Source organism: Haplochromis burtoni, unplaced genomic scaffold, assembly GCF_018398535.1.
Source record: "Haplochromis burtoni strain Fernald_Lab_line unplaced genomic scaffold, NCSU_Asbu1 Contig_28, whole genome shotgun sequence".
NCBI classification, from domain to species: Eukaryota; Metazoa; Chordata; class Actinopteri; order Cichliformes; family Cichlidae; genus Haplochromis; species Haplochromis burtoni.
In genome coordinates this window covers 2028824-2050541 of record NW_024582389.1, presented here as the reverse complement: position 1 = coordinate 2050541, position 21718 = coordinate 2028824, and the positions used below count along the sequence as shown (strand labels likewise).

The following is a 21718-nucleotide window of genomic DNA, read 5'->3' as shown; positions in this document are numbered from 1 at the left end:
ATTGTTGTTTAATATTTTTAGATTGATTGTATATGTGACTTAAGAAGCATTCCTGCTAGGTTATTCTGCCTGTACTGGCTCAGGACCCAGTTTGGAGCTGCACAAGAAGGATGCAAAACACCACCACAAATAAAAAACAGAAAAAATGTGAGCTAGGAAATATAAATAGATCATTTAAAAGCTTTCTTAAAAAAAAAACTATTTTAAAGTTGAATTATAACCAATAAATGCTCAGTTACAGCCACAAGCAAATTCATTGCTTCCATATATCTTTGTATGCACTTGCATGTATGTGACCACCATGTATATCTTCCTGCCTTTTTTTTTTTTTTTTGCCCACATTTCCTCAGACAAACTTAATCAGGACACCTAGCTAGGACATTGGACGAGCAAAGGCAAAGTGTGTCACAGTCACACACACACACACGGACCTACATGTACCCCTGCACACATCAGGAAATCCCCTCAGTCCTCTCCGTTTATGTGGGCATCAGCTGGGGGAGGAGGATCCCTCTTAGGCAGAGAAAAAAGCTCTCTGTGTACGGAAAGGCATCATCAAATCCAAAGCCATGTCACAGTGAGCGGTGAAACTGGGCCAGCATGCTTCTGAACAGAGTCCTCAGTGTGTTGCTGCTGTGAATTTGAGCCAAGCTTAGACAGGACAAGGTTAGGTCTGGCCTGAATGGTAATAAGGTCAAGCTCTGTCAGTCGGTTAAAATGAATAATGACACTTGGGACATACCACTCCCCTCTTAGTGCTGTGAATTTTTCTCGTTAATGATTATATTTTAAACAATATCAACTCAAACTGATGCGTCTCAGGAGAAAAAAACAGCGCTACAGTCCTTCATTCATAAATCAATAGTTATTTTGGTTGTCAGCTCATGTTCCTCGCTGTTATCGTAAACACGAAGCAGCAATGCGTCTCATTTATAAAACACTGTCAGTCATACTTTGTGTCAGTGTGGGCATGTGTTTGTGTTTGTGTGAGCAAAGCACTGCTGCCTGGAAATTACAAAGGATGCGGGGCGCAAGCATCTCAGTGTGCAAAAAAGCATATGCTAAACAGCATGGATTTTATTTTTTTGCCACAAGAACAGTCTCTAGTGACTGAAGCCCCACTGAGTGACAGATGGTAGTGGCAGGTAATGTGCACGTGGGTCAGTGTGCCTGTATGTGTTTGTACGAGTGCAATTCAAAGCTTCATAGGGGACAGCTATCGTTATACAGAGCCTCTCAGCTCATATCGTTACATAAGATGGCTTTCTAAAACAACTTAAGGTCCCCAGAATGCTTTCTTTGCCATCTTATTCATGTCCTTGAATAGATGGAGATGTTTCCAAGTTTGCATCTCACTCTTTGTTTTTCTCTTTAGCTCTACACGCTGTAGTGTACTATGGATTTTCAATAATTAGTTTGCATCCTTTAATGAGATATTTCATATGAGTTTGTCCTCTTTAAGAGTCCAGAGGCATTGAGGTAAAAGATATCCTATGTAATCCATTATGCAAATAGCCAAAGAGCTTTCCGTGTGTGTGTGTTTCGTTCATTATCTCACTGAGTGGAAATCAATCATTTAAGATCTGATTGATGTTTGGTGTCCATGGAAACTATGCAGCCTCATATTGACGGCTGATGAAGGTAGACTGAGACGAACGAGACAGAAAACACACATAAGCATTTACAGTCATGGCGCAAAGAAAGTACACCCTCTTTAACTTCTAAGGTTTTACGTATCGAGGCATAATAATAATCTAACAAAATACAAAAACTAAACTGTCATTATTTATTTAATGATAACTAAATAAATAAATAAAACTAAATGCTGGATTCCTTCCATTACTGCTTGTTTTGCAGCCACAGGACCTGAGCGCTTTAGTAGACGGATGAGTTCATGGTCGAGTCACTGACTGCAAAGTATTCTAAAATCAAATGTGAGGGCACCTGTCTGACAGATAAAGCTCTGCTTAAACTGGGTCATGGAACAGGACTGTGATCACAAACACAGCAGCAATTCAAAGATTCAACAGAATGACGGGAAAAAAAAAAGAAAAGAATGAAATTGTTGCAGTGATCCAGTCAGAGTCCAGACCTCCACCTGGGTTAAATACTGTGGTGGGATTTTATTCCCACAAACCTCAATGACCTAAACAAGTATAAATAGTAAGATATAATTCCTCCACAACAATGTGAGAGAACGATAGTCATAGAGAAGATGATTTTATGAACTGATACTGACAAATTTACAGAAGGTGTACTTTGTTTTTGACTGCACTTGTTAATAGCATCATATATAATATTTATAGATACAGCTCTTAAGCCTACAGATTAATTATCACTCTCTAATATTGATTTGGAAATTTAGACAAAGGGTAAAAGACCTCGAAATGATCTGAGGATCTGTGTTCAAAATAAGAGGCACGATCAATAGGCAACACACACACACACACACACACACACACACACACACACACACACACACACACACACACACACACAATTTTAGATTTACTACAGTAAAGCTAAAAGCAGTGGAATGTGATACTGTTGTATGTCCTCAACAGTTGAGGTTTATCTGAAACCATCTCCTTCATCGAGGTGGCTGTATATCTAACACCGAACACTCTGTCAGTCTTCATTCAGATGAAAGAGTCAAGCTTTTATCTGCATTTACAGCAGTCTCACTGTTTCCTAAATGGAAATAAGATTATTCTTCTGAGGGGTTTTTTGAGGGTTTTAGATGTCAGGGTAAGAGCCAAGTAACAAGCCAGCACAGTCCTATTTGCAGCTGCGTATCTCATAGTAGCAACATCCTGAAATAATAAATCACGTGTGTATGAGTGTGTACATGAGTGTGTTACACTGTTCCCTACTGCTAATATTAGAGTGACCCAGCAGCCTTCTCCCATTCTAGTTTATTTCTCTCTTATGTTTTTAGCTTTCTCAGATGTGTTGTTTGAGTGGAGTGGGGAAAAAATACACATATTTGTCGGCACACACACACATCTTCCGGCTGATTGAATTGATGGTAAGATTGTTTGGGTAGGACAAGGTGGCTAAGGTTAGTCGATTTCCTCCACCAACACTGTTGAACGATGTGTGGAGTAGCATCACAGTAGCTAGGCTAATACACTTTTACCTCCTGTTCGTCTCTATAACCTGGAAATGTGTTCCAACTGCGTTGATGTTTGCATTTAACAGCTAAAGGTGGTCACATTAATCTCACTGCGTGTTTGCCTTAGACAACAGGCTTCATCTCCCCTACGGGCAACCTGTGTGTACATACTGAGCGTATTTGTGCATTCTTTGTTAAAGTATGTTTGAGTGTGTGTTCGTAGGCAGGCAGGTATATCTTGTAAAATGAATAAGAGCTACATCTGGTTGTCTGATTGCATAATTCCTGTGTTTGTTAAACAGGTTGACTGTTTAATGTCTTGCTGTGTCAAATAAAACCTTTGATTAATATGGCCTCATTGCTTAGAAATAATCATTTTTCCTTGCTGCAGGACCCATACATCTTTGAGCCCAACTGCCACATGGAAGTGGACGAGTACGGCTTTTTCATCACCTGGAAGAGTGAGGGAAAGGTACGACTTCCACATCATGACCTGTGTGTATTCTAGGATTTTTGAGAGGATCCTCTAAATAGAAATGTATAAGACAGGATCCACATGGAGTAGGTAAAGTATTTAAAAAGGCATGCAAGGAAAGAGTTAGTAGTTTTGATTTTTTTCTGTAGTCCTGACCATTTGACTCTGAAAAAGGTATATGCAAGTAAATAAAAACTATAAATGAAGCACGTTAAATATATGTATATTATAACAAGCTTAAAATATAGAGAAAAGATTTAAGTACTAGCATTTAGGCTAATACTGATTAGCATTGGGCAATAGACAATGTTTATCAGATGTTTATCTGATAGTTGGATTAATTTGTTGCAGATATGTTCAGTAGCTCTTGTTGGATGATTTTAAACTAGCTAAGATGAAGCCTAGCATTTATTTATTTATTTATTTATATTTTCCTTTTCTTTCCTGTTTTCCTGTTTGGGTTTTTTTTTTGTTGTGTGTTTGGTTTCTGTTTTTTCTTTTTTTTTTCTTTTTTTTCTGTGCTTAAATGTTATTGTTTTTGAATCTTATTTTCATTGTCTGGTGTGACGTTATGTAACTTTGAACTTAAAATCTTATAAATAAACATTTTTTTAAAAAAAAAGAGAGAGAAAAAAAAAAAGATGAAGCCTAGCATATAGGACCTACAGCTGGCTGTGCGAGTACTAAAAACTGCAGTTTTTAGTACTCGCATGGTCTCATTTTCCAGCCACTGGATTATAACATTCCTGATTTTTCTTTGCCACTGTCTAAAAACCTCTATGAGGTGCATCTGAATCCCTCTACTTGGAAAAATAACTCTGATTCAGAAAATATACAAGCATGCACCGAACTTTCATAACTTCTATTTTACTGCTGACATTTTGCAAATCTTGCAATAGATTTTGACATTAATTTCCTCCCCCAGAGTTACAAATAGACTAGCAGCATTCATTTCGTGCACACCTTCTTTAGCTGGGGTGAATGGAGTCAGGTTGGGCCCCAAAGGTGATCAGGCCTCTTCAACCGATGTTACAAACTGCGGCAGTATAGGTTTGTCTGTTTTCGGGAGCCCACCAATGTGCTGGGACCCCAAGCAGCTGCATGCCTGGTGGCAAAAAGCACCTCTGCAACAGTCCAACCTGTTAATGTTTATCCTCATTCCTGCAGACTCAAACTTGGTAATTAAATCAAATGGTGTTAAAACAGCTATTCTCAACGCACAAAGGACTCCTCCTCATTTCTGGCTCGTAATCACCCATGTTGCTGAGAGGTTGTGGTGCTTGTGCTTTGCTGACCATTAGAAATTTTTTTTCTTCCAGACTTTTATTCTCCCCCTCTTCATCTGCTTCTTTTTTCCCTTTCTTTCCACCGTTTTTGGTCTCCTACAGGAAGGTCAGGTTCTGGAGTGTTCTCTCATCAACAGTATTCGCGTCGGTGCCGTCCCAAAGGTAAGAACTCAGGAGAGACCATTTCTTCACTTCTGCCTTCACAAAATTCACACTCTCACCCTCCGCATCAAACATTCCATCTTTTAGTCCCACAGAGGTACTCCCGGTAAAATCTAGAGACACTGCCACTTCAGGCTATTATTCATGCCTAAATTAGCCAAGGCTACAGTGGCTTTTTCTATCAATATAATGACTGGTTTGGGACTCCCGGTTGAGTTCTTACTGCTGAGATTTGCTTTCAAATACAGATTCACACAGGGCACTAGCTCATCAATATTTATACAACTCTGAGTTTCTCCACAGGTTCTTACTGAACTTCCTCGCAGCTGTGGATTGTGCTTTTGACCGAGAGAGTAGTATTGAAAAATTGTTCTTTCAGCCACTGTGGTGATGCGCTGTCAGAAAACCGCTGGGTTATGGAGTTCACACTACAGGATCAAAAGATCAACAGTATAAGATGTTCTGTCTCCGTCAGAATGACTTTTCCTTATCCCATAATAGGAAATGGTCTCTAAAATAGCCCAGTGAATTATTACAGCTGGCAACCAATCAGTTTTCTATTTAGCAGTTACAGAGGCAGATATGCACAAATCCAAACCACATGGTTCCTCTGTATATTAAATATCGATTCATGCTATGTAGCCTTGACAGTGACACATTATATTGTGGTATTTAGCATCATACCAGCTATATGAATTATGAAAGCTATTACTGGAATATCCATGGGCATGCTGCCTTCTAATTTGTATGCAAACCAATGAAGCCACTGAAATGCAGAAGCCTAACAGGAGAGTCTCAAATCATACTGCTGACAACAGATTGGAGCGCCTTTGTTTGGTCCTGTGTGGCTGTCTTTTTATGTACGTATGTGAGGGCACGTATATAGATTCTGCAGTCTGATGGCGGCTCATGCGCCGTATGCTGTTCTGTACAGTGCAGACAACTGATAACTGGGCTTCTCCTCAGAGGCTAACATGGTTACACAAGCCTGGAGAGCTGTTTCAAGTAATCCAATGAGAGAGAAGAGATGAATGGGATTGGATGATTGCAGGCTGAGATTTTAAAGTGGCATAGCCTGTTGCCTGTTGCTGTTAATTCAATCACGTAACATATAAGCATTACTATCTTCAATGGTGGCAGACAGGAAATCTGATTGAGAAGATGAGAGAGGAAGGAGTGGTGTTTTTGATAGTGAGAAAATCCTTTTGTGGATTTTTCTGTTAAACTGATAAAACAGACATTAAAGTTATATCAGACAAAGGTGTGCTGGGATGTATTTTGTTCTGAGAAAAAGAACTAAAGGTCTATAAATGTTGAAATATTTCCCCTACTTAAACTTAAAGCAGCAGAAATGCTTTCAAACATCTAAAGAGCTTGCTCTGTTGCTTAATTATTCTATTTTATCTTTTTTTTAGCTTTATGTCTAGGTCTCCGTCTTAGCATGTAATTTTGATCAGCTATTTATCCATCATTTCTATACTAATCTCTGCCTTTGATGCTGTGTCCTCAGGACCCTAAGATCCTGTCGTCATTTGAGGCCACTGGAAAGACAGAAACAGACTTGGAGGGTTGCATCATCTGCATCTGCAGTGGCACAGACCTGGTCAATCTCAACTTCATGTTCATGGTGGCAGAGAACCCAGAGACAGCCAGGGTAAATGCATGCCCTCCCCACATTTCTGCTGCTTTATACAAACGATAAAGATGGAGTGCTGACCTTGAGATTTAATTGGAGTGTTGCAGTTTGAAATATTTTGACAATATAACAGATGTAATGGACAGCTGTGTATGCCAATATAGCATGATTTTCTTCACTCACCATATACCTTTCAGTGACAAAAGGCACTTATGTAGCTTCTGGCTAATATCTAACTTGTGACACTTTTTGAGTGCATCACAGGTTTAAAAAAAAGGTGTTTTGATGAATTTAGATGGTTTTAATCAATGGCCACAAAGCATATGTTGTCTGGACAAAAATTCACTGCAAACTCCATAGACTGTATGTAAAAGATGTAAATGATATAGGCACCATGACGTCACCCACCCGGCTGTGAAGTCCTGTTTTGATGCCTTAAATATTAGCATTTGGGGCGTTTCTGTTTTGTTTTTTTGTTTTTACAAGTTGTCAACCAATCATAGGACAATGGTTAGCAAAATGCATGCATAGATTGTATGTGTGCATCGTGCTAAATACTGATACCTTCTAATTAGTGCCAAGTGATACACACACCCACAAAACAAACTAGAAACTAGAAAAAACTAAAATTTTACTTAGCAAAACAGGAACTTCTTTAGATGGCTCTTGATACAATTAATCACACAGCATTAAATGATGTTCCACAAGTCACCCAGGCCACAAACACACGTGAGTGACGTGACTCCTACCAAGCAGTTAGTTGGATTGGTGTCCACCTGTCAATCTTATCAGTCAGGCACTTAGCTTTAAGCTTTAATGTGAAAGAGACCTAAAACAAAAATGACCTACACAGAGCTGTTATGGATGGGTAACTATAGACCAAAGTTATAGTTTTTTATGTCTGTCAGGTGGTGAAATTTGACATTTTTGTTGGGAGTCTAAAGGGAAAGAGTCACGTTGGGCGTCTGCCTCGTGTGGCCACTTATGGAAGTACAGTTTTTGGTACTTTGGCATGTGTGGATTTTTAAACCTTGAAGGTTGGTGCTTAGTCCCGTCCAGGCATTATCCCACGATAGTGTCAGATACCTGCTATCCTGCAGCCTTCCCTGTTCGTTCACTGTGCCTACTAATACTGTACATATTAGAGCTCCAAAGTAGAGAGCACAGTGAGGCTGCTTGTAAGAGCTTAACCACTACTTCATTTTTCTGCCCTCGAGGTAAACTCTGCTTAGCACCTGTCTGAGTAATTTCAACATTTCCATAACAATGTAGATGTAAAGATTAAAAGACCACCCAGCCAACAGATTCTCAATTCAGAAAGGAAAGCCAGGGTTAATATGCCAGCTCCTACACAAGGCCTTGATTCATTGAATAAATAGATGCATCTGGAATGATTCACAGCATCTCTGTTCTGTATTCCTCCTGCTGCTTTCGCTGCTGCTTTTCTCTTGTTGTCTTGCACTTCTTCATTGTTCTATATTTGAAGAATGAGCCACTTGGATGAGCCCCAAAAATAACTTGCTACTTTTGGCATAATACAAAAACATCACAGTAAGAGAAATTAAAGTCAATGTTTATTATACTTCAAAAAAGGTGTTTTTTTTTTTTTCTTCTTTTCCCCCCCCCTTGACTGAGTCCTATAAAAAGACTCCAAGTAGGAATATCTGGTTAGTCTCAATACTCGTTTCTGTTGAAGGAAAAAAGTTCTATTAGTTCCTGTTCAACACACAGACAATACTTCTTTGTCATTTCTATGCTAGCTTTGGTATTTTCATAGGCTATGTTGACAGCATGCAATATAATGAACATGATCATAATTGTGCTCAATCATTTTGGTAAAGATGAAGATTTGGGATTAAAAGAAACTCTACGTGTCCTCTAAAGTAAGTTTTCTCAGCCTGACAGATGTCTGCCAGATTAGCTTAAAACATATGACTTATACTTTCTTTTAAACACAATGGCAAATAATAGTTTGTCATTCACAATAGTTTGCTGAGAAAAATTAAGAGGTGCCACAAAACAACAAGAATGACTTAAAATCAAAGCACCACGCTAACCTTGACTAAACTTTTTTGATATTTGTCACTAACTTTCCTACATACTCGATACTGACTCGATGTCAGTATAATTTAAGTCATCAATTTTAATTGAACAAACCTCCCAAAATTAAAACAACACAAAATGCTCTGTTCTGAATTATTATGCACAACAGAGTTTCAAAACATTTTATTGTTTGTGAAGAACTGCAAATGGTCATTTGTTGAATTTGCAGCATTAAGAGGTCAGCTTTTAGTTTCAGTAAATATATTTCGATCAAAATGTCTTAACAGGCCGAGTCGCATGTTAGCATAGGACCCCTTCCTTGACATACAGTGGGGCAAAAAAGTATTTAGTCAGCCACCGATTGTGCAAGTTCCCCCACTTAAAATGATGACAGAGGTCAGTAATTTGCACCAGAGGTACACTTCAACTGTGAGAGACAGAATGTGAAAAAAAAATCCATGAATCTCACATGGTAGGATTTGTAAAGAATTTATTCGTAAATAGGGTGGAAAATAAGTATTTGGTCACCTCAAACAAGGAAAATCTCTGGCTCTCACAGACCTGTAACGTCTTCTGTAAGAAGCTTTTCTGTCCCCCACTCGTTACCTGTATGAATGGCACCTGTTTGAACTCATCATCTGTATAAAAGACACCTGTCCACAGCCTCAAACAGTCAGACTCCAAACTCCGCCATGGCCAAGACCAAAGAGCTTTCGAAGGACACCAGGAAAAGTATTGTAGACCTGCACCAGACTGGGAAGAGTGAATCTACAATAGGCAAGCAGCTTGGTGTGAAAAAATCAACTGTGGGAGCAATCATCAGAAAATGGAAGACATACAAGACCACTGATAATCTCCCTCGATCTGGGGCTCCACGCAAGATCTCATCCCGTGGGGTCAAAATGATCATGAGAACGGTGAGCAAAGATCCCAGAACCACACGGGGGGACCTGGTGAATGACCTGCAGAGAGCTGGGACCAAAGTAACAAAGGTCACCATCAGTAACACACTACAACGGCAGGGAATCAAATCCCGCAGTGCCAGACGTGTTCCGCTGCTGAAGCCAGTGCATGTCCAGGCCCGTCTGAAGTTTGCCAGAGAGCACATGGATGATACAGCAGAGGATTGGGAGAATGTCATGTGGTCAGATGAAACCAAAGTAGAACTTTTTGGTATAAACTCAACTCGTCGTGTTTGGAGGAAGAAGAATACTGAGTTGCATCCCAAGAACACCATACCTACTGTGAAGCATGGGGGTGGAAACATCATGCTATGGGGCTGTTTTTCTGCCAAGGGGACAGGACGACTGATCCGTGTTAAGGACAGAATGAATGGGGCCATGTATCGTGAGATTTTGAGCCAAAACCTCCTTCCATCAGTGAGAACTTTGAAGATGAAACGAGGCTGGGTCTTCCAACATGACAATGATCCAAAACACACCGCCCGGGCAACAAAGGAGTGGCTCCGTAAGAAGCATTTGAAAGTCCTGGAGTGGCCTAGCCAGTCTCCAGACCTCAACCCCATAGAAAATCTGTGGCGGGAGTTGAAAGTCCGTGTTGCTCGGCAACAGCCCCAAAACATCACTGCTCTCGAGAAGATCTGCATGGAGGAATGGGCCAAAATACCAGCTACTGTGTGTGCAAACCTGGTAAAGACCTATAGTAAACGTTTGACCTCTGTTATTGCCAACAAAGGTTATGTTACAAAGTATTGAGTTGTATTTTTGTTATTGACCAAATACTTATTTTCCACCCTGATTTACGAATAAATTCTTTACAAATCCTACCATGTGGATTCATGGATTTTTTTTTCACATTCTGTCTCTCACAGTTGAAGTGTACCTCTGGTGCAAATTACTGACCTCTGTCATCATTTTAGGTGGGGGAACTTGCACAATCGGTGGCTGACTAAATACTTTTTTGCCCCACTGTAGCCTTCACAATTCTTGCATCCATTGAACCAGGAGAATTTCTGGTTGGATTTCTTTGTAAGATGTCAGAATCGCCTCCCACAGCTGCTGTTTTGATGTGAACTGCCTCCCACCCTCATAGATCTTTTGCTTGAGGATGCTGCAAAGGTTCTCAATAGGGTTGAGGTCAGAAACCACACCATGAGTTTCTCTCCTTTTATGCCAATAGCAGCCAATGCCACAGAGGTGTTGTTTGCAGCATGAGATGGTGCATTGTCATGCATGAGGATAATTTTGCTACGAAGGGCACTGTTCTTCTTTGGGTACCATGAAAGAAATGGTAAATGGCAACTCTACATACTTTGCTGAGGTCATTTTCACACCTTCAGGGACCCTAAAGAGGCCAACGAGCTCTCTCCCCATGATTCTGGCCCAAAACATGGTTCTGTCACTTCCTTGCTGATGTCGCAGGCTTGTTGAGACATGGTGGCCATCCACCAACTGTCCACTACATCATCCATCGGGACCATCCAGGGTTATATGACAAATTAGTAAACAAGACTGTTTGAAAATTAACCTTCATGTATTTCTTGGTCCACTGCAACCGTTTCTGCTTGTCAGTATTGGTTAGGGGCGGCCGAATGGCAGGTTTATGCACAACTGCAAGCCTCTGGAGGATCCTGCACCTTGAGGTTCATGGGACTCCAGAGGCACCTACAGTTTCAAATATCTGTTTGCAGCTTTGTAATAGCATTTTAACAGCTGCTCTCTTAATCCGATGAACTTGTCTGGCAGAAACCTTCCTCATTATGCCTTTATCTGTGCAAACGCGTCTGTGCTCTGAATCAGCCACAAATCTCTTCACAGTACGATGATCATGCTTAAGTTTTCATACCTTATCCAAGGCATTGCATTATTTGACACTCTGCAGCAGAGATTGTTTTTCGTTCCATTATTGCTTTAAACCTGTGGCATGCTTAATAAAGTGGAACATCCTTCTTAAGTAGACTTCCTTTAATTGGGCTCACCTGACAAACTAGTTATGTCTGATTGATATCAGTGATCCAAAGAGCCCTGAGACACAACACTATCCATGAGTTTAACTGAACACAAAGAAAATTGAGTGTTTATAACACTAAAATCCTATTTGCATAATAATTTTGGAGCATGGTATACATAATGTTTTTACAGATGTCAGTTTGTAGAAAAATTTAAAATCACCAGTAGCTTTAGAACAAGCTGGTGTTTTTAGTTTTTTGAGCACAGATCTGTTATTTGGCACCACCGGATTGGTGTTTATTCATTTCCCATGAGAGGGTGTTTTTTTTGTTTTTTGTTTTTTCCCTTCATGCTGGTGGGTGTTATAACTGCTGTTTGTGCCACGGGGCTGCCAATGATATTCATGCAGCAGCCCACAGCAGGGAGCACAAACACAAACACGTACACTCACAGGTTAAAATACATGAGCACGTCCCCCACAGTCAAAAACACGGTCCCTCTTTATCTCTCTCGCACACACATAGACACAAATGCACCGCGACACCATCAGCACCCCTCCCAGCATACAGGTGGCCCTACAGTAAAGAGCAGGCCTCAATAGATGACAGAGATATTTACATCAGCGCGCTGCTTCGTGAACACCACGGGCCCAAACAGACTGCCCCTGCTGCACAAGCCATCGCATTTAATGTTTTTATAATGACACCAGTAGAAATTTGTTGTGGAAGTGGAGGAGGGTTTAGCACAAGGAGGGACAGACATTCAGAGAGGAGGCTCAGAAGTGTTCGGATTATCAGTGGCCTTTACATGGATGCATGAGGCAGCATATTCATGGGCAGTCACAGGCCTTCTCTAGCTGTTTGTTTATCATCACTCCTTGTAGCCTTGCAACAGGTCGCTGTTTATCACTGTGTGTGTGTTTTTTGTGTCTGTGTTAATGATGGTCCTGTCAAGGCCCCTATCACAAGACTGTTGATTAAAGAGCAATTCATTTGCTTGTTTATTTCCCCAAAGACATTCACCTCTTAACACAATGCAAACTGGGTGCTCTTTTGAATGCTATGTAATTTGTTCAGTGGTTTTAAGTGGCAGGAGTGTGTATACGTGTGCGTGTGCGTCCTGAATACTTGTGCTTGTTTGTTTGCAGAAGTGGATCGAGGGTTTGAGGTCAGTGATTCACAACGTTAAGGCCAACAACGTCTGTCCAATGACATGCCTCAAGAAACAGTGAGTGCAATTCGCAGCACAGTTGTAATAACTTGGCTGTGCCTTCTTCAGTAAGACGCCTTAATCCTACTTCCTGTTTTTGTTTAGTTGGATGAGAATGTGTTTCCTTACCAACGTGAATGGGAAGATTCCTGTAAGAGGGTAAGAGTGCGTTTAAAGTATGTTTTTGGGTTGTTGTTTTTTTTATACAATATCATTCACTCATCTTCACCTTATCCTCCTCCTCTTCTTAAAGCATCACTCGGACATTTGCATCAGGCAAAACGGAGAAGGGGATCTTTCAGGCTCTGAAGGATCTGGGCCTTCCTAGTGGAAAGGTCAGACAATACTGGAAGTCAGATGTGTCCGAGTTTGTTACGCTGAAAGAAAACTGTGAGGAAATGACTCTCTCACTTACCTTTTACAGAACGATGAGATTGAACCAGCAGATTTTACCTTTGACATTTTTTACGCGCTCACACAGAAGATCTGCCCTCGCACAGATATAGAGGAGCTCTTCAAGAAAATGTAAGTGTTTCATCTCGTCTGCTCTTTTTAATTGTTTTGTACCTTAAAAATAATAAAATATCCTCCGAATACACATTTAACAGCATTACCCAGCAACGTATTGTACCTGCGTTACCTTGTGCCTGAGCAGAACAATGATATCATCTGTTTAAATATTCCCCAAGTGAGAGCTGCTGCATCATGTTGGAAATAATCAGGACAAATGTTTCTGTGCCTGCCGCACTAACTATGTCTGGACAGCCTAACCTGCTTCCACCGTTCAACATTAATTATGTTCAACCTAATGACAACAGTCAAAGAAGAGTGATGATTAACAAGATACTACTAAAAGCGTAATGTAACTGTAAAGACTGGCTTTTCTAATTTTGACTGACTGTGTGAATGACTGAGGGTTTCGATTTTAAGGAGCATAACATTTTGTTTTGTTTTTCTAATTAATCTCTCTGCAGCAATGGGAACAAAACTGATTATTTAACTGTAGACCAGTTAGTCAGCTTTCTGAATGAAGTAAGCTCTTTATCATTCATTAACTTCTCTCTGTATTTAGCTTGCGTGTGCCCTTCCCTGCAACTCCTGCTGCTCTTACTCTCATCCTGCTCTGAGGTAGAAGTCGCCCTGCTCCCAGGCCCGACTGCACATTAGTCCACCTTAATCAAATTGGATGGACACAACATTTAACTTTGAGTGGGCCTGCAAGGGCATCTTCAACCACCTCCCTTATTCTGCATGCCCACCGTCATCCCATGTTCTCCTTACCGTGGCTTGCCTCCTTCTCCCCCCCCGTGTCTGATTGGTGTTGCCGTAGCAACGGGAGGGTCGAGGTTTCCATCCTGTTGCTTCCTGCTCGGTTCGTCTCGTTCCCTGCTGTGCGTATATGTGTTCTGTGGCTGTGCTGCTCTGTGTTGCTGAATACCTGCCTAGTCCTGCTGCTGTGCAGTCACGTGTTTGCGCTGCTTCATGCTCTGGGCTCGCCAATCAGATTAAATTCCCCACCTGGCTCTGTGAGTGGGCAGCGACATGTTCATGATGTTTGAATGTTTGCTGTTGTTTTTGTGAATGCCACCTTGATTCCCTCAAACACATGTGATTCTTTGCTTCTAAGCAACATTTAATCTCTGCACCTGTTAGTGTGGCTCACAGGTCTTTGTTTATACTGCCGTATAATAATCACCTTGATCAGTGCTTTTAGTACTTGCTGTCTAAATGTTATGTGCCTGTGTGTATACTAATGATATATAGATAATATTTCTTAAATAGTAAGTGATGAAAGCCAATCACATAGTCCTGAGTTCAGTACCTTTGATCAGGCATAACAAATTGAGAGTGTAAACATATTGTAATAAGTTTGCTCCTATCCTGCGTGTAGCGCAAGATGCGTTTGTCCTAAATTAGATTTGTGCTGGGAAATTACTGGAGACGATGAATAGAGGGATGACTGCGTTTGTGTTTCGCTTCACAGAACCAGCGCGACCCAAGGTTAAATGAGATTCTGTTTCCATTCTACGACCCCAAGAGAGCCATGCAGATCATCGAGAAATACGAGAGAGACGAAGATCTGAAGAAGAAAGGTAAAGAACCGTGTGGGCAAACCAGAGGGAGGGAGATGTTTTAGGCTTTGCTGCCATCTGCAGGTGTTACCTTGAACGGAAAACCAGATTGTTGGCACATTTTCTCCAGGGCTAAATATTTATTGTCAAGTGCCGGAGTTTATTTTTCCCCTGTTATCATCATGATGAAATGGTTGTACACATAGCTCTGCTGCTTTTTAAATACACATTTAGATTCCCAAAAGAATCTACAGTAGTTAAACATCAAGTAGCTGTTGTTTTGATATAAACACGCAGGAAGGCATGGCCTGACATTTGCACGTCTTGTGCTGAATTCAGAGTTAGTAATGATAAAAATGTATATACTAATAAAATACTTAGTGATAGAGTGAATTATAAAAGCCATTTGTTCTGTTTACTTTAGAACACTTCTTCTACAAATACATGTTACATTTTTCCAAAATAAATAAAAAAAATTACAAGAATATTTTCAGAGTTTTATACTGCTTTCACCTTAAAGAAATATTCACAAAGTTTAACAATAAATAATATTCTACCACTAAGTTACGCCCTTCGTGTCCGTCCTTGTTCTGTTCAGGTCACATGTCCAGTGATGGCTTCTGCCGGTACCTAATGTCAGATGAAAATGCTCCAGTGTTCCTGGACCGGCTGGAACTGTACCAAGATATGGACCAGCCGCTGGCCCATTACTTCATCAGCTCCTCCCACAACACGTACTTGACAGGCCGACAGTTTGGAGGGAAGTCCTCAGTAGAGATGTACCGGCAGGTCCTGCTGGCTGGATGCAGGTATTTATGTTAATATGGTGTACTCGGATGGGTTGACAAACACACGTGTATCATCCACTCTTAGGTTTATCTGGCTATGCTAAAGCTCAGTTGCACGTGCAGCTTGTGGACAGAGACATTTCTGTGTGCTTTGCATTAGATGTGTGGAGCTGGACTGCTGGGATGGGAAAGGAGAGGACCAGGAACCCATCATTACTCATGGCAAGGCCATGTGCACAGATATCCTGTTCAAGGTGAACACAAAAAACCCAACTTTGTTCAGTCTTTCAGTTACTGCTTTAATGCTATTTCATAATGTAAGTCTGCCCCCTTGTGTTCAGAGTTTGATATAACATTTGATGGCTTGTTATGATTCATCCTCCTCACACCTAATGTTTTTCTTCTCCTGCCACAGGATGTTATCCAAGCCATTAAGGAGACAGCATTTGTCACATCAGACTTTCCTGTTATTTTGTCATTTGAAAATCACTGCAGGTACATTTATAATCAGTAAACATCGAATGTGTAAGGATTGCTTTTATTTGCATACATTTTTCACAAATAATCAATACATAGACATATTATGTATTTTTGTGACTGTGTTACTTAGTAAACCTCAGCAGTACAAGATGGCCAAGTACTGCGAGGAGATCTTCGGTGACCTGCTCCTCAAACAGCCTTTGGAGAACTATGCGGTAAATCCTCTCTTTCTAATACAAAGTATTTCTTAGAATTTGCTCTGATTGGGTTATACTCATATTTACTTAAGTGTAAAAGTTCTTTTCTCTTTGGCAGATTGAACCTGGGCGTCCTTTACCCTCTCCAAGTGAGCTCAAGCGGAAAATCCTCATCAAAAACAAACGCTTGAAACCTGAAGTCGAACAGAGTATGTAGACAGCACATCTATGTGATTTTATGAGATTTGTCTGTCTTTAACATCCTTATGTGTGCAATACAGAGCAGCTCGAGGCCTTCAAGAAACACATGGAGGCAGGAGAGACAAACACCCCTGCTATCATTATGGGAGAGGAGAATGAAGACGACACAGAGAACGGTCAGATGTCTGACAGCCTGTGTTTCTATGTGAAATAATAAATCGTAGTAATGTGCGTGACAGCCTCTTGTACGAGCAGTAAGCGATAGGTTTATGCTGAAAAATGCAAAGTAGAACATCAAGTGCAAACACTCGCTAAAGTAAATGCACCAAGGAATAAGTAAAATATTAATGTTGGAGGGGAAAAAAAATCAGCTTTGCTATTGATTTGTGTTGTTCTGTATATGTGAGCGCAGGAGAAAAAGAGGCAGAGGATAAGGATTTGAATTCGGAGGCCCCCAGCAGTGTTTCTGAAGCAACCAGCGAGAAAGAATCCAACAGTGTTTCTCAGAGTAATGCTGTCAGCTCAAGGAAAGATGACGAGCAAAGCAACAGTATTAAGAAGGTAGGTTTGAGTGTCGACTTGCTACTGAAACACTAAAACGAATCTGTGGACATTGCAGAGAAGCCCTCTGGTTTGTTATACATCCCCGGCAGGTGAGATTAAAACGGCTAACTGTAACAGTTTTTCCCCCTGTACCATTTGCTAAATATAGGACATTGGACTACTATGGCCCAAATTCAGTCAAATCTACCACTAACACGAACATCCCATTAATGGGTGTTTTGTATGGATGTGTTCTTAGGTACCTGAAGATGAGGTGACAGAGATATCTGAAGCAACCGACGCCACAGACATCTCTGAAGCATCTGACCAAGACAACAACAAGAAGGCAAGTGCCCATCCCGTCCCCTTTTTACCCCACTAAAAGCTGACTGCTGTCTCTGGGCTGATGAATAAGACTAGGTTATTGAGCCATGTGTATGTGTGCTTGTGCTGTTCAGACTGTAGATGTGGCAGAAGACTTAGAAGAGGCTCTGATAGCTCAGTACACCTATGTGGGAGCCACCACTAACATCCACCCGTATCTGTCAGCCATGGTCAACTATGCACAGCCGGTCAAGTTCCAGAGTTTTGATGTAGCTGAAGGTGAGAGCTTCAACTTTTAGCTGTCATTTCTCATGTAAGAGCCTCATAGAACAATCAATCAATTACTGCCTGTCAAAATAAATGTTAATCAGCTTTTCTTTTGTTTTTCAGAAAGGAATATCCACCATAACATGTCATCTTTTAACGAGTCAGTTGGCCTGGGCTATCTGAAGACTAATGCCATTGAGTTTGTGAAGTATCCTTTGAGCATTTGTCAGATCAGCCAGTTGCATTGGATTTTTCTAGAAAATAGAACAGCTATTAAAAAAAAAAAGGGACGCTAAGGTAGGAAAAATGTAGATAAATAATACATTTAAGTTATCGTTACAGGATGTATGTAAACTTTAATCAGCATAAGATCAGATTTCACCAAGTTTAGGTTTTAAGTTTAAACTCTATGAGACTTTAAGGGAAACAGCTCAGACACTTTACTGAGATGCATGAAGAGACATAAATTTCCAATGAAATCTGAGTTTGAACTTTATAGATTGAGGTCACCTAAATGAGAGCTGAACGTCGGCTCAGAACTGATGTTTTTTAGCCATACTTGTTTCCACTCTGCTGTCGGAAAAGAACTTGAGGCCTCTAGAGCCCAGTGTGCTTTCAGCCTGACACACAGCCTCTCTCTCCCCTCCAGTGGGACTGCTTGACCCAAGCTGTTCACACTAAAAATAGTTGTACAGTCTGTTTAATGCACACACGCACACACATGTGTTGAAACACACATGTTCTCCCTCCCTTTTTTTTTCAAATTTTCCTGAGCTTCAGCACAGCTACAACAAGCGTCAGATGAGCCGTATCTACCCCAAAGGGGGCCGGGTGGACTCCAGTAATTACATGCCTCAGATCTTCTGGAACGCAGGCTGCCAGATGGTCTCACTCAACTTCCAGACCCCAGGTACCACAGCATGCAACATGGGACCTCTAACCTCACACTCACCCATACAACACCACTCATAGTATATGTAACTTCATATTACAAAATACACACTCAAATCTAATTTCAAGTAACCCTCTGATCATGCTCAGAGCATCTTCTGCATGTGGGGAAGGGTTGACTGTGAAGCTACGAAACGACCATCTCGCAGCTGCAAATATATTCATGCAGGAAAAAAAAACAAGTTTCTGAATTGAAGTTTGGATTTGGTGTCAGCTCATTTAAATAGAATCAATATCTTTTCGTGTGTGCAAAATTGCTAAATAAATGCAGCTGAATTCGTACCTCTGTTTATCTCTGACCTCTTACAAACACTCACACACACTATCAAACTGTTGCTGCCATATAAACACCTTAACAGGGAGTGAAACAGCTGCTGTCCTATGTCCAGAGGCATTAGACATTAGACCATATGGCCTGCTGTGAGTGGGGCATATGTGAGGCTTTAGGCAGGGGTCTGGGGACTTGGAGCTAAGGGGGAGTCAGGGAAAATATTACAAACCCATTCACTCAGATTCAGAAAAAATTCAGTCTTTGAATGATGGGGTTTCTCGGTTTTCTTTTTTAGTCATTAATTTATTTGGATTGTTTTGATGTTTAAACACTGGCGTGTATATATTGCAGTTACTAATCACTTATCATTCTCACTCTTCTCTCAGATCTGGCCATGCAGCTGAACCAAGGAAAGTTTGAGTACAATGGTTCCTGCGGGTGAGCACAGCTCCTCAACTCCTGTCTTTAGTTCATTCCGGTCTGTCCCCTCCCTCCCTCTCCACTCCTCTCTAAAGCTCATCAATTATAGCTTGTCACATCTCATTAGCGACTGCCAGAAGCGACCGCAGCTACTATCTTTTCCAAAAACCAATGAGTGCTTTCGAGAAGGAAGCTCCTCTTCTCTCGGCAGTCATCTGTCTCTTCCTCTCTCCCTTGTCGTCTCCATGCCTCGCCTTTAATACCGTCCCTGAGGGCAGAGATTTTCCTGCTAATGCTGGAAATCTTATATGTGGCGAGATCGAGGCTTTTGCAGACAGTCATCACTATTAATGTTACTCTGATGGGCCCCTGGTTAGCATACACATATGCACAGTACCTTCGTGTGCTACATTTATTCTAAATCGGGAGACATCAACAACAAAAAAATGTTTGTAAAGGCATCATAATCAGATTTTACAAAACAAAAGTGTGTTCATTGATGGGTTTGTGCGTGGCCGCTTTCCTCATGTGCATCTTCTGTGCACGTCAGGTACCTGCTGAAGCCCGACTTCATGCGGCGGTCAGACAGGATGTTTGACCCATTCTCAGAGACACCGGTGGATGGTGTCATCGCTGCAACCTGCAGTGTACAGGTTAGGTCGTGCAGTACTAATAAATCATTCAGGGAAAAAGTGGATAAGGGATTTCCATTCAGGGATTCAGCCTAGTCTTAAACCAAACTTTTTTTTCAGTGGAACTAGGTTTCATCCATGTCTGTGAAACCTACAGATAATATCATGTTGAAGGTTGGTTTCAGGCTTAGATGTGGCATGCTGTACAAATTACAGTGGTTCTTATATCGCGCTTTTTTTTACTCTCCTAGAGGACTCAAAGCGCTTTATGCAACATGACTCATTCACCTATTCATATTCAGGAGCAACTCTGGGTTCAGTATCTTGCCCAAGGACACTGGCATGCAGACTGAATCACCAAACTTCTGATTAGTATATAGGTTGCAGTACCTCTTGAGCCACAGCCACCCCACAGTGCACTGAATGAACCTGTGCAGATAATATTGCTGTAAAATCAACACCTCTCCAAAGCACTGAGAATGGTCTGCTTCTTTTTTAGGTGTTCTCAGGACAGTTTCTCTCTGACAAGAAAATCGGGACCTACGTTGAAGTCGACATGTATGGACTGCCAACGGACACCATCCGGAAAGAGTTTCGCACTCGCATGGTGATGAACAATGGACTGAACCCTGCCTACAACGAGGAGCCATTCGTCTTCAGAAAGGTAGCACGAACGGATAGACGGGGCAACAATAATGGATGCAGTGAGTTGAAAAAATGTTGCGGCACGTAGTCCCATTTGGGATGAGCCAATGGAAATGGAAACTGGGGGAGAAAAATCTATTATTTGGGTTGGAGAAAGATCTTAGTGACATGAGAAGCAGCCTGATTCTCATCTTACTCCAGTACAAAGGGTGGAAGGAGAAGGAAAGGAGACAACAATGAAATCTAAGATAATAGTAGCAAGAGTTAGGGAGAGGAGGAAGCAGATGGAGAATACAAAGTGAGAATACAGAAACGGAGTGATTTGGGATACTGTTGAATAATAAAAGTGTGACATAAAAAACGAAACACAATCTACTGTATACTGACTGACAGAAAAAGAAAAAGGAAGTGAGGAAAGGAGCCACAGAAATGAAAAGAAAGATAATTAGAGGTGAGGGAGAGAATTAAAGGGAAAATAAAAGAGATGGGAGCCAAAGAGAGAGAGGAACATGTGTGTAATAGTGCTGCTCTCAGCAGAATAGGAAGTCTCTCAGCCATGACTGTGACTCCAGCTTCCTAACACACACCATCAATCACAGCCTGCCGCAGTGCCACACACACACACACACACACACACACACACACCTATCAAAGAGGGCCATCATAAGCAGTCTGCAAGCAAGATTCGTTTCTCACCTCCACACACACAGATGCCCTCAAATGCCGCCACACTTTTTGCATGCATACACACCGCTGTCATGACTGCAAGTGAACAATACACAGTGCATCAGCAGGGCTGTGAATGTGTAGGCAAACACACACACACACGCGATGCTTCTACCCATTCATCTCCAGTGAGTATTCTTCAGCCTTATCTCCCACCTTCCCATCGTCTTTGTATTAATCATCCTCTTATCTTCACATAGAAGCCCAGTTAAGACACTCTCTCGCTCTCTTTTTTTCCAAGGGTGTGAGTACAGAAGCTCATCTGCAGACACAAGTTAAAAGCATACATATGTACACGAGATATTCTCCACTCCTTGGATGCATACTAGCTGCAGAGACGGGCTTGTCAGCAGTCAGATATGCAGT

The 21718-nt window shown here is 41.3% G+C and overlaps 1 protein-coding gene across 7 annotated transcripts in view; it reads left to right on the top strand.

The window, feature by feature from the left end:
* The window catches only part of LOC102302487 (1-phosphatidylinositol 4,5-bisphosphate phosphodiesterase beta-4), a 69239-nt gene that overhangs the window by 38415 nt on the left and 9106 nt on the right, over positions 1-21718 (top strand). For all 7 annotated transcript variants that reach the window (XM_014332216.2, XM_014332217.2, XM_014332213.2 and 4 more), the window contains 23 exons: positions 3507-3587; positions 4979-5038; positions 6549-6692; positions 12774-12853; positions 12941-12994; positions 13089-13170; positions 13260-13360; positions 13810-13867; positions 14820-14928; positions 15506-15716; positions 15856-15949; positions 16111-16190; positions 16306-16390; positions 16491-16581; positions 16654-16749; positions 16986-17134; positions 17376-17462; positions 17575-17719; positions 17831-17915; positions 18493-18617; positions 19316-19367; positions 19900-20002; positions 20481-20645. In XM_014332216.2, coding sequence (XP_014187702.1) covers positions 3507-3587; positions 4979-5038; positions 6549-6692; positions 12774-12853; positions 12941-12994; positions 13089-13170; positions 13260-13360; positions 13810-13867; positions 14820-14928; positions 15506-15716; positions 15856-15949; positions 16111-16190; positions 16306-16390; positions 16491-16581; positions 16654-16749; positions 16986-17134; positions 17376-17462; positions 17575-17719; positions 17831-17915; positions 18493-18617; positions 19316-19367; positions 19900-20002; positions 20481-20645 — 2337 coding nt within the window. The remainder of the gene's footprint in view (positions 1-3506; positions 3588-4978; positions 5039-6548; positions 6693-12773; positions 12854-12940; positions 12995-13088; positions 13171-13259; positions 13361-13809; positions 13868-14819; positions 14929-15505; positions 15717-15855; positions 15950-16110; positions 16191-16305; positions 16391-16490; positions 16582-16653; positions 16750-16985; positions 17135-17375; positions 17463-17574; positions 17720-17830; positions 17916-18492; positions 18618-19315; positions 19368-19899; positions 20003-20480; positions 20646-21718) is intronic.